Source organism: Xenopus tropicalis, chromosome 7, assembly GCF_000004195.4.
Source record: "Xenopus tropicalis strain Nigerian chromosome 7, UCB_Xtro_10.0, whole genome shotgun sequence".
In the NCBI taxonomy this organism is placed as follows: domain Eukaryota; kingdom Metazoa; phylum Chordata; class Amphibia; order Anura; family Pipidae; genus Xenopus; species Xenopus tropicalis.
The window spans coordinates 63,737,778-63,749,852 of record NC_030683.2 but is presented as its reverse complement, the minus strand read 5'-3'; the positions used below and the strand labels follow the sequence as shown (position 1 = coordinate 63,749,852).

The window sequence follows — 12,075 nt, the reverse complement described above, 5'->3', positions numbered from 1 at the left end:
ATTAATTTGTTTTTTTTTGTTTGTTTGTTTTTTTAAAATGAAGCCCATAAAACAAGGGTTGAGAGAACTAAACCAACCAGAGCTTGTTTTTGTTTTCAATTATCTTCCTCTAGGGCCAGTTTTGTATACAACCACATGCATAAATCTCCCCAAATATCTAGCCTGTAACCTTTTAATAAAAAAAAAAATTTGTTCTAGAAAAAGCCATACCAAATAAACTGGAACTGATTACATAATGTTGCTTTACCTAGCTTTATTGCCTGCATCCATCAAGTCAGCAATATCAGTATAAGAGGTGACAGCCAGTTTGGAAAGGTCCTCCACATAGGGCCCTAATAGTGGGTGCTCCCTAACACGCAAGTTTCCTTTGTTTTTTGGGTTTAGGAGGTCTCTGACACGCTCACAGTATATTTCCATGTAGCTCACCTGTAGGACGGAAAATACTGCAATTATTATTTTGAAAAAATGTTCACACACTTCAAAGTTTTATAAGCACATAAAATATTATTTGCAAAGCAGCATAAAGAAGCAAAATTCAAATATTAATCAAAGTGGCAAAGTACGTCCAGACAAATATACCCTGGATGAAACAAATGGCCACAGTCATGCATATAATAACAAATGCTCACAGATTAAATATTTCACACTGCTTCACACCAATTTAACCTCACTAAAACTACCTTATTATGTATATGATAGGAAAGTTAAAATTGTATCTGCATTGGGGCAGATACTGATGAAAATAGTTAATAACTGCTTTGATTAACAGGCTATACATTGCTAAACTTAAAACTGGGCACTCTCGGTGTATAAAAGATAACCTTAACCTTCCATATTCTAATAGCTGTGCTTACTATTAAAATGTAAGCAGATAAGAAAAACTAACTTCAAACAGATGACTCAAAGCGCACGGACGACAAGGATATTCTTAGGAGTTATGTTAATAAATGGACAAATAAAGACCATCTTTTAAAGAATATCCTTGTCGTCCGGTGGGCTTGGAGTTTGTTATACTTCTCTGGCTACAGGTTCGGGGCTGTAAGCACCAGGAACACCTTTGGATAACAGTGTGCTCTTTCTAAATACTGAACTGATTTGATTGTTCGTGACTCTTCTGTTTGCCATTCACTAGGAGACAGACCCCGGGGTATCAACACCTGGGTCTCCATTATACATTTGGTACGAATCTATATTTCGTTTTTGACATAAGCAGACCTGTTTACGGATTTATATTTAATTTTTTGCATATACTTTGTGTTCTTTGAATTTTGAGTTTAGATAAGAAAAGTGTGGCCTACAAAAGCATGTAAACCAAACTCCAATGATACTCTGCCAAGCATTATCCAAAGTTTACTATATTCATATGCTTGGCTCGCAAGCAAGTATCTATCCCCTCCCTTTAGCAATCTTAAAGGAGAAGGAAAGGCTAAGTCACTTCGGGGTGCCAAAATGTTATGCACCCCCAAGTGATTTTAAATCGCTTACCTTTTACCCCAGGCTGATGTCCCTCTTAGGAGAAAACCGCATCAGCTCAGGGTACCTTGAGCGAGCGCTTCCTTCTTCCTCTTTCTTCTACCGGCGAAATCCCTGGGCCGGCACATGCGCAGTAGAGTGAAAATCTGACTTTCTTGCTAAAGTTCGGCTTATCACTCTACTGCGCGTGCGCAAGCACAAGAAACAGGAAGAAGGAATCACTCGCAGCTACCCCGGGCTGGTGCTGTTTTCTCCAAATAGGGGCACCAGTCCCGGGTAAAAGGTAAGCAATTTAAGTCACTTGGGGGTGCCTTTCTTTCTCCTTTAAGGTAGACAGACCCAGTCAGAAGCTTTTCTGCCCATGTATAGGCCCCACTTCGGATGACTGATTAGATCCTCATACTAATGGTCTGCACACCATTGTTGTGATCCCAAAGTTCAGCCCAATATCACTCATTAAGATGGGCGTAGCGGGGAAAGATCCACTGAGTTGGCAACCTTGCAAAACAAGCTAAACCTCCCTTACTTCCCATGATATAAATGTACAGATGGAGCAACTATTAAATAGGGCAAACATGCGCACACTCAAAAAAGCAGTTTGGCTTAATCCGTCCATACTATCTGTGCCTGAATGGGTACTTCAAGGCTAATGTCAACACAGGGTGATAGTGGTCTAATAAGAGCCAAATGTAGCTTTCCCAACAGAACATCAAGACCCAAACACAAACAATTTAGACAGAGATCTACTTATTTGGAAAAATAATGTTTTACAAAATGAGGCAATATTTTACTTTTCTACAAAAAAAAAAAATAAATCTGTCTCTGTATTAACACTCCCTGTGATTTACAAGACCTACAGAATTTACACTGTGTTTACAATAAGATTAAATCAGGCAAAAATAATGTTTAAAACCTACCTCTACAGAAAAAGAAACTTCATCATTATTGTTGTCATTAATTTTTTCGAAAAGATCCTCACAGAGCTGAAAAGAAAAAGTATCAAAATTAAATGTGCTGTTTAAACAAAACTTTTTTTCCCCCTCTGCCTGTCAGAGATGTCAAAACTGCACTGTAGGTGTCCTGCTTGTCCTTCTCAACTTCACATCAATAAAAAAAGTTGATGGGGTCCTTCGGAATCCAATAATATTATAAAAACTCTCAATTACTGTTATCTCCATTCTGTAGAATCATGGGTTACAGATTACTTCTGGCTAACTGTTCCTGGATGTCACAGGGTCAACTTAAGTTCATTAAAAGCCAAAGTCTTTGCAGGGTCAGTTCAGTCTCTCAGACCCACAAATTTAATTTTCCTTTGCTTTCACTAACAGTGTTCTGACTAATCACTCAGAACAGCCACTGGCACAAGAAAACTTGGAAATATGTGGTCTTTATTACATCACAAAGAAATACAGCATGAGTTCAAAACCTGCATCTGCTTACAGCCTTTCTCAAGGTATATATGGTATTGTATGGACTAATATTTACCTTGGGCTGACCATGCATTACCATCAGTGTTATCTACCTGTCCTTCTCAAAATGACATATCTTTGTATGGTATTAATGCTGGAAATGAGAGGCATGAGCACTTGGTTTGAAATAAATACATTTATAAAACTAACTCTGAATAGTATTATAAAAAAATAAATAGTAATAAAAACATAAGTCCCATAAGTATGTACCTGTGGGATGATGCCAGCTTGTGTCTCTTCTTGTTTACCCATCATAGTGTAGGATTTTCCAGCTCCTGTCTGCCCATAAGCAAATATGCAAACATTGTAGCCCTCAAAGGCATGCTCAAGCATTTCTTTTCCAATATCATTATATACACGACTCTGGGATGCAAAGCAAGGGTCATCTTGCTGCAAAAAATAAAATATAATTATTAGGAACACACCCAACGCTTAAAGCACTACTGTCATGGTAAAACAGGCTTTTTTCCAAAACACATTAGTTAAAAGGGCTTCTTTATTGAATTGAAAACGGTTTTTCAAAAATGCAAACAGATTTTTTTTATATTTAATTTTGAAATTTCATATGGGCTAACCATATTCTTCACTTCCTAGGGAGCTTCAACTATGTGACCTATACTCTGATGAGGTCACATGCAGAGCTGCAAGTTGGAGTGATATCACCCCCCCCAGCAGAACAATGGGAAGGTAGCAAGATAGCAGCTCCCAGTAGATATCAGAATAGCACTCAATAGTAAGATATCCAAGTCCAATATTATCAATATGACAATGGAGGCACTTTAAAATCCCAGTTGTAAATCATATACTGCCTTAAGCTGGCCATACACGTGGCGATCTCACGATGTTTCGTACGACCGTCGGTCGCACGAAACATCGTCAGATCCGCCACACACCATTCAGGGCTGAATCGGCAGGTAAGGAGGTAGAAACAATAGGATTTCTACCTCCTTCTGCCGATTCAGCTCTGAAGGGAGAATTTTGGTCAGGCGCCTTCTATGGCGCCCGATCAAAATTTTCTAACTTGGCCGATCGGCGAGCCGACCGATTTCAGCAGCTTCCTGCGATATCGGTCGGCTCGCTGACATGCCATACACGCACCGATTATCGTACGAAACGAGGTTTCGTACGATAATATCGGTGCGTGTATGGCCACCTTTAGGCATAGAGTCAAGGCAGACAATTACTTTGACTTTTCATTCAGCACTCACTTTCCCCCTCCCTCCTCACCATCTGATTGTGTGACCTGTGCATGGGCATGACATCAGGTCCCCATTCTGAAACATAAAGATTTTAGGATGATGCAAAGCTTGCCTTAAAGGACATGTAAAGCCTACATTTGCCTACAATGTATATCAGTTGGGCACGCCTCCCCCACCCAAATGGCATCATTTGTACTGCATATATCCCCTCCGCTTGCCAGCACCATCACATTTTCCTAAAGCAAATAGCAGCTTTCACCCGGTGGCCATTTTTTCTCTGATACATAATTGGATACATTTTAATCTGCAAACAGCATACACACACAGACCCTTATTCAGCATACATTTCACCAAGAATACAGGCTCACACAGGCAGAACTGTCTCTGATAAAAGTTCTGCTTTGTTTGAGCACTGTAATGGTAAAGCTGAGCTCAGGAAAAAAAAACTGAAGCAGACAACTAGAGCTGAGTTTCTATGGGAACCAGCAATGCCATCTCTTCACTGGCTGCTAGACTGGAGGGTGTGTTTAGTAATCTGATCTTAGAACCACTGAGCATGCCCACAAGCCAACAGCCAAAGCAAATTCCTGAGGGAGGGGGCTGAGTGGGTTTCAGGAGGAGACAGTGATTATAGAGATATTGCAGCCTTACTATTAACCTCTGGACAACCAGTGTGGCAGGCATTCAAAGATTTTATGTTATTATGTTTTCTTTTATTAGGTGAAACTTATTTTTGGGGTTGACATGTCCTTTAAGATGAATCACCTACATTGCAGCAATACTATCACTTAATTAAGCTTCTGAATGTGTTCAAGGGCTCTGTTGAAAGGGTTACTTTTCTTGAAAGTACACGTACTTTAGGTGACTGGTTGACGACAGAATGAGTGTGTGCCAGACATTACTGTTTTAGATGTATGCTAACTGAAAATAAAGACAGACTGGCAATTATGGAGATAAAGATGAGATGTTCTCCACAGGCACTGGTAAAAATAGCACATATTACTCTGACAAAATATAAGCAGAGGCCATCTACAAAATGTCAAGTCACTTACCGATGTGTGAGACCAATAAGAGTAGTCAAAGCTAAAACTTTTGGCAGCTTCCTTAGGATTCTTTGGATTAATAATACCTAAAACAATTTGAAAAAAAGGGCAGTGAGAAACAAATTCTGAAATGTGACTTTAAAATAAATGTTTAAAAATAAAACATATATTTAAAAAGCAAACATATAAATTAATAATGACCCACACTTTATTAACATTAAACCACAAAATAAACTGATACTTAATTAACTAAACAGACTATCCACTTTGTGAGCCCCTGCCCTTAAAGGAGAAAGAAAGGTAAAAACTAAGAAAGGTCTATGTAAATACAGCCATAAGCACTCACAGAAACGCTGCACTGAGTTCCCTGTCAGAAGATTAGTTGTGTCTGTTTTCCTCTGCCAGAGACACGCAGCTCTCTCCCCTCTCCTGCTCCCCCCCTCCCTCAAGAATGCTAAGAACTCACTCCCTTCCCTTAGGAATGTGGATCTGAGCCAATCAGCAGGAAGCTCATAGTCTAACTAACTGAGCATGTACACTGGTCTTGTTTTGGTGCAGGAGTGAGGGATTATGGGAACTTTCTTTACACAGGTCAGAATTTTTTTTTTCCTGTTTGGCTTCTGATCATCTGAACGGGAGAAATATGGGGAGACTTAAGGGCACTATTGAGACAACTGAAGGTATGCCTGCAGCTTGAGATTAACTCTTTATTAGCCTTTCCTTCTCCTTTAAATACTGAAACATCGTCCCCATTACAGAGGACAATTACAGGCCTGTAATTTGTGCTGTAAGCAGCACTCTTTAACTGTTTAAAATTTAATGGTGAGCACAACTTCCCCTTGTTTTGCTATAGTTTATGCTGGAGCAGTGACCAGCTCCATGTTGTAGACCCCACCCTCCCCAGCTACAGTCATGTGAATACAGGGGATCCAATAAAAGGGCAACCATTTGGGGGGTTTAACCTTGAATGCAAACAAGTTGCAGGGAAAAATCAGACCCTTTGTTACATGTATATTGAAGCTGTAGAATTCCTAATGAATCAGATAAAAGTTAGTGTAGGACTGGGCGAACCAGGGATGACTGATGTAGTTGGCCAGCTTAATATATATAGACAAACAATCCCTGTTTTGTTAAAGGGGAGGGCACTTCTTGGTACACACACACACACAGATAATGGGTAACTGCAGAGGTATGTTACACAGTACTTTACAGTTTCTAATTACACAAGTTTAAAAAGCTTAGGTTGTATGTATATACATATATATATATATATATATATATATATATATATATATATATATATATACACACATATACATACATACATACATACGGCCCCAACCCATACCGCCTACCCTATTGCTGAGAAGGAGCCGCCAGTACACAGGAGCAAACCCACGGTACGGAAACCTAGGCACATTGTCAAACTGGTTGTGTCGCCGTTGCTAGGCAACCACTCCCCATAGTGGTGAGCAGGCATTATAAGCCATATACTGTTTAGCCGTGCGTGTGTGCCCATACAGGACGCAAGTATGTAAGCAGCAGACACTCAGGGCACCACATAGGTGTACACAGTGTCGCCGCATTTGTACTTATTAGTGGGAGTGCGTCGGACTCGGGGTACCGACAAGGCTGCACAGTGTGTAAATGTATAGCGCACATGGGACACGCAGCGCCTCCTGTATAGCTCACATAAGGGGATAGCACCAATCACCGGGTGCCAGAAGCCCTCCACAGGGCATATACACGTACCTGGGGGGGCCCGCATACAGGACCCCCAATGTACAGCGCTCCGACCACAGACACTGGGATAGGTGTGTCCCACGCGGGGCACTACATATTGGTTCAGGGAAGGGGCAAGGGTACACCTGCTACCCAGTTGCAGCACCTTATTGGGGGGAGTCGTAATAACACTTAGATTGTAAGCTCTGTGGGGCAGGGACCTCCTTCCTACTGTGTCTCATACCACATGGCACTTATAATAAATACTATATTATATATATATAAGGGGAGTGGCTAAGGGGAAGTGGCTTTTCCCTAATTGAATACTTGCTCTCCCAACCCCGCCCCTTTAAGGATAGCCTTGCAGCTAAGAAGGTATTTATTCGCTTAATCACTGAATGGTTTCTTTGGAATAGGTCATGCCATATAGAGAGAAAAGCAGGTATGGTCTTTCTCCCCCCAAAGAAAATATATTCTCTTTTTTCGCTAGGTTAGGACTGGCGCAAGGACACTGCCTTGACGGGGCGCGTCAGCTTATGCATACTTTGTACAAACCGTGTAACTAAACGTGTCTCTTTTTACTAAAATGCAGACATTTTTCCTTCAGTGTGTGCAAAATTGGTTTTTATTTTTCTCTTGAAGCTTTATAATGGAGTGCTGGGGTAATGTGTATAGTATATAATACAAGCCACTCACCTACGTGCACCCAATTAGTTTTGATTGATTCATGGGATAGAGCTGTATTTTTGTATATATTTGTATGGTAAGGGGAAGTGGCTTTTCCCTAATTGAATACTTGCTCTCCCAACCCCGCCCCTTTAAGGATAGCCTTGCAGCTAAGAAGGTATTTATTCGCTTAATCACTGAATGGTTTCTTTGGAATAGGTCATGCCATATAGAGAGAAAAGCAGGTATGGTCTTTCTCCCCCCAAAGAAAATATATTCTCTTTTTTCGCTAGGTTAGGACTGGCGCAAGGACACTGCCTTGACGGGGCGCGTCAGCTTATGCATACTTTGTACAAACCGTGTAACTAAACGTGTCTCTTTTTACTAAAATGCAGACATTTTTCCTTCAGTGTGTGCAAAATTGGTTTTTATTTTTCTCTTGAAGCTTTATAATGGAGTGCTGGGGTAATGTGTATAGTATATATATATATATATATATATATACACAAAAATAGAACAGATGCCGCACTGTTGTGAGTCAACGTCAATCTAACGTTTCAGCCGTATCCACAGCCTTTCTCAAAGTGAACAAAATAGCTACAAACCCATTCTTAAACCCCAAAATGGCGCCAAAATGTAGCTGATGATGTATAGGGGATGACCCTGTGTAAGGTCATTACAACCTTGCCACACCAGACACTTGACCATGGCAATGCGCACCTTACACAGGGTCATCCCCTGGAGTAGTAAGCAGCTGTGCTCCCCTTTGAACAGCAGTCCTTGCCCTGCAATTCCCGCCTCTCACTGACAGGATCTGGCTACAACACTGGATGTAACATTTGTAACAGTAAGTCCCTCATACATTGTAACCGCTCCTAATTATTGCAATATATGCCTAGTGTGAACTCCCTATTCCTTCACTGACTCTAAGGTACTTGAATTAACTTTACAACAAATCTATGATGATGTAGCTGATGTTTTGTTTCACCAGTTGAGCTCTGTTTTGTTATATTTAACAGCATACAATGTTGCGCTTTCCTGAGACGCAAGTGCTTCAGAATCTCCTGTATATAGTTGTTATATGCCGTATTTTCTGTGTATATATTCCCTTTTATTTTTACTTTTTTGCAAATTCTTTTGTTTATTCACAACTTTGGCGTTTTCCCCTAATGATTGACTTGATGATGTCATTCCCCACTTTTCCCGCCCCTGAATGTTAATTAGGCACTGGTTTAGCTGTGTGAGTCACTTTGAAAAAGGCTAGTGATATAGCCAAAACGTTAGTCTTTTCAATAAACACCAGATTAATTCTATAAGTCCTGTGAGTGCGGATCTCTTCGCTGCTGTATATGTGTGTGTATGTATATGTGTGTGTATGTATATGTGTGTGTGTATATGTGTGTGTGTGTATATGTGTGTGTGTGTATATGTGTGTGTGTGTATATGTGTGTGTGTGTATATGTGTGTGTGTATATATATATATGCTGTGGCTGTGAGTGCTTTCTACTGTTGAGTTTTATATATATATATATATATATATATATATATATATATATATATATATATATATATATATATATATATATATATATATATATATATATAAATAGAATACAAAATGCTAGGAAGCTGCACACCATAAGTAGTGATGATACCTGGGTGCCTGTGCAAGGAATATTTAAAACAGGCATGGAATGATGACACACACAGGATTTTCACACGCAGTAAGAGTTTTGCAAAAAAGTAATTTAGAGGTTTATTTTGACCAACGTTTCAGTTCCAAACAGGAACGTTCGTCAGGGATACCACACCACAGTGAGAGGCAAACAGTTATAAGCCCAAAAAGGATGCCAATGTTGTTGCTAGGCAACCCAAACAAACACACAAAAAAAGAAAAAAAAAATGGAAACATGGTTAACATAAGGAGAAAAACAAATCATAAGTTATATAATACATATAACTTATAGGAGTAGTATACAGGTTAGGATATATATGGCACTTTTAGCATGATGTGCCAATGGGCAGATAAAAATATGTAATGGGCGTTTGGTTGCAAAGACTCCCTAGAGTAGCACACACGTATTCCCAGAACTCCAACTTAGGGCGCCCATAGGAGAATCAGAAGGCTATGCTGCACCCTGTGACATGTTCCCAACACGATCGGCAACATTACTTAGCTTTACAGAAGCCCCCCAAGGTCCGTGTCTCCAAGTAGCGCTACTGCCCCGCCATTGCTAGGCAACCATACAGAGGTGAGCGGGTGCGCGTGTCCCAGTGTTTAGGCAATACCGAAGCTTATCAGTATGGAGTTCCCCCGTGTACCGTGCTTTCTTAGCAGATAGGGATGTCAGCCGTGCCAGAGAGTGCACTGAGCTGGCCCCCTGCTGCTGTCATATAGGTTAAGCGCACCCTCACGTACAACTGGGTTAGGGGACCCCGCCAAGGGGTAGTATCGCCGGCCACACTCTCTCACTTGTTGGTCACCAACAGCTACTTACGCCATGGGTCCTGCATATTTTGGTAGACACAGCCATTTATGGGGTGGGGGGAACACGCCGTCCGTCCCCCCTGTTGCCTCTTATCTTGGTAGTTCACAGGTTAAGGTATCCCACGCAGGATTTCATTGCAGCCAGCCAAAATAGTGCAGGTACTCCTGCTACTGGTGGAGAGCTGGTACTTACGGGTAACGGCCACAAGGGGTCATATGCAAACCATAATCCTTGCCCTACAGCCCAGTGAGGGAATCGCAACAATGTAACTAAGGGGGTTACATATAGTAACCCAAATTAGACCACAACTAAGAGAACATGGGGAATTGAAACATTCGTATCTCTTGTAGCCCAGAATGGAATTAAAGCACTTATTAAATGAACCAATGTGTCATTCTTGAAAATCGTCAAAAATGCTTAGCAACACATATCATAAACAGAGTGAGAAATTGTTATATTAATATACTGGACACAAGCATATACAATAGCCATTTCAATGCATTAAGGATAAAATACTAAAACATACAGAGGATATCGGAACAAAGTCTATGTTACACAAAGCATCCTAAAGGTAAGGTCTCATTTAGTCCACGTGGGTTTACACAATCAAGTCTGTATATCCACAGGGATTCCCGCTGTAGTAAAGCCAGGTCCCTGTTGCCCCCTCTGGAGAGAGGTGGTTGAAAGTCAATGGCCATACATTTAAAGGTTGGTAGAGGGTGATGCATTCCCAGAAAATGTCTAGCAACTGGTTGTTTGGATTCTCCTTCTTCAAATGCTTTGCTGATGGCAGAGCGATGGTTTCTGATCCGTTCACGTAAAGTGGTGACGGTTTTCCCGACATAATATAACCCACTAGGGCAAGTGATAATATAATTGACATATGAAGACAAGCATCCTAGCCTATGGTTGATTTTAAACCTTTTACCGGTGTGGGGATGTGGAAAATCAGGGCCAGTCAGCAGGCATCTGCAAGTCACACAGTCCGGGCACTTATAGCACCCCAGTTTTTTTATGTTGGATAACCAATGTGGTTGTTTATCCTTACAGTCTTTAAAGTCAGTTTTAACCAATAGGTACCTCAAGCTACTTCCTTTCCTGTAGCCCATCAATGGTTTGTTGGCCTGAAATAGAGCCCTGATCATGTGGGATCACAGTATAGACACTTGTCACATCCATAGTCACCAGGATACAGTTATCAGGTATATCACCCATGTCTCTAAGTTTTCTTATAACGTGCGTGGAGTCCTGGGTATAGGACTCCATAGTCTTAACCAATGGTTGCAAGAATCAATAAAAGTGGAGACTGGCTGAAACAGAGAACCGACTGCGGAGATGATTGGTCTACCAGGGGGTGCTAATAGGGATTTGTGGATCTTGGGCAAAGTATATATGATGGGCGTGCGGGGATACTCTGTTGTAAGGAAGTCATGTGTGTCTTTAGTGATCCAGCCCGCGTTTAGGGCTAGGGACAAATAGTTGTCCAATTCGGCCTTAAACTTTATAGTGGGGTCACTGGGTAGTTCCCTCTATGTTTTGGTGTCAGATAACTGCTGCAAAATCTCTTCCTTGTAGTATGCGTAATCGAGTAATACTATAGCCCCACCCTTATCTGCTGGTCTAATAACCAGATCCCTGTCATCCCGAAGTGTATGGATGGCCTCACGTTCCGTAGGGGATAGGTTTGGGTGCGGTCTATGGGTTTTGCTTGTCTGTTTAGCCTCCAATGTTAAGACTTTACCAAATGTGCGTACCGCAGATGGTGTGTTGGGGGGTTCAAAGTTACTCTTTCCCCTAAACCGGGGGCGCTCCTGTTCTAGTGAATTCCTAAAGTGCTCTCTCAGTTTGAGTTTACGTTGAAATTTGTGGATATCTACCAGGGTATCAAAGGTATCTAGTGGGGAACTGGGGACAAAGGACAGCCCCTTGGACAATAGTGAAATCTCCCCCTCAGGCATTATATGTTTGCTTAGGTAAAAAAATACACTCTCTTTGCTCTTGGGGGTTTGCCTCT

General features: G+C 41.1%; 1 protein-coding gene across 9 annotated transcripts in view; it reads right to left on the bottom strand.

Annotated features, from left to right (window-relative positions):
* Window positions 1-12,075, bottom strand: part of kif1b (kinesin family member 1B) — a 201,103-nt gene that overhangs the window by 157,579 nt on the left and 31,449 nt on the right. For all 9 annotated transcript variants that reach the window (XM_012966952.3, XM_031905975.1, XM_018095819.2 and 6 more), the window contains exons 3-6: window positions 5,194-5,270; window positions 3,153-3,332; window positions 2,391-2,456; window positions 248-426 (exon numbers count right to left, since the gene is read on the bottom strand). In XM_012966952.3, the coding sequence (XP_012822406.1) occupies window positions 248-426; window positions 2,391-2,456; window positions 3,153-3,332; window positions 5,194-5,270 (502 nt within the window). The remainder of the gene's footprint in view (window positions 1-247; window positions 427-2,390; window positions 2,457-3,152; window positions 3,333-5,193; window positions 5,271-12,075) is intronic.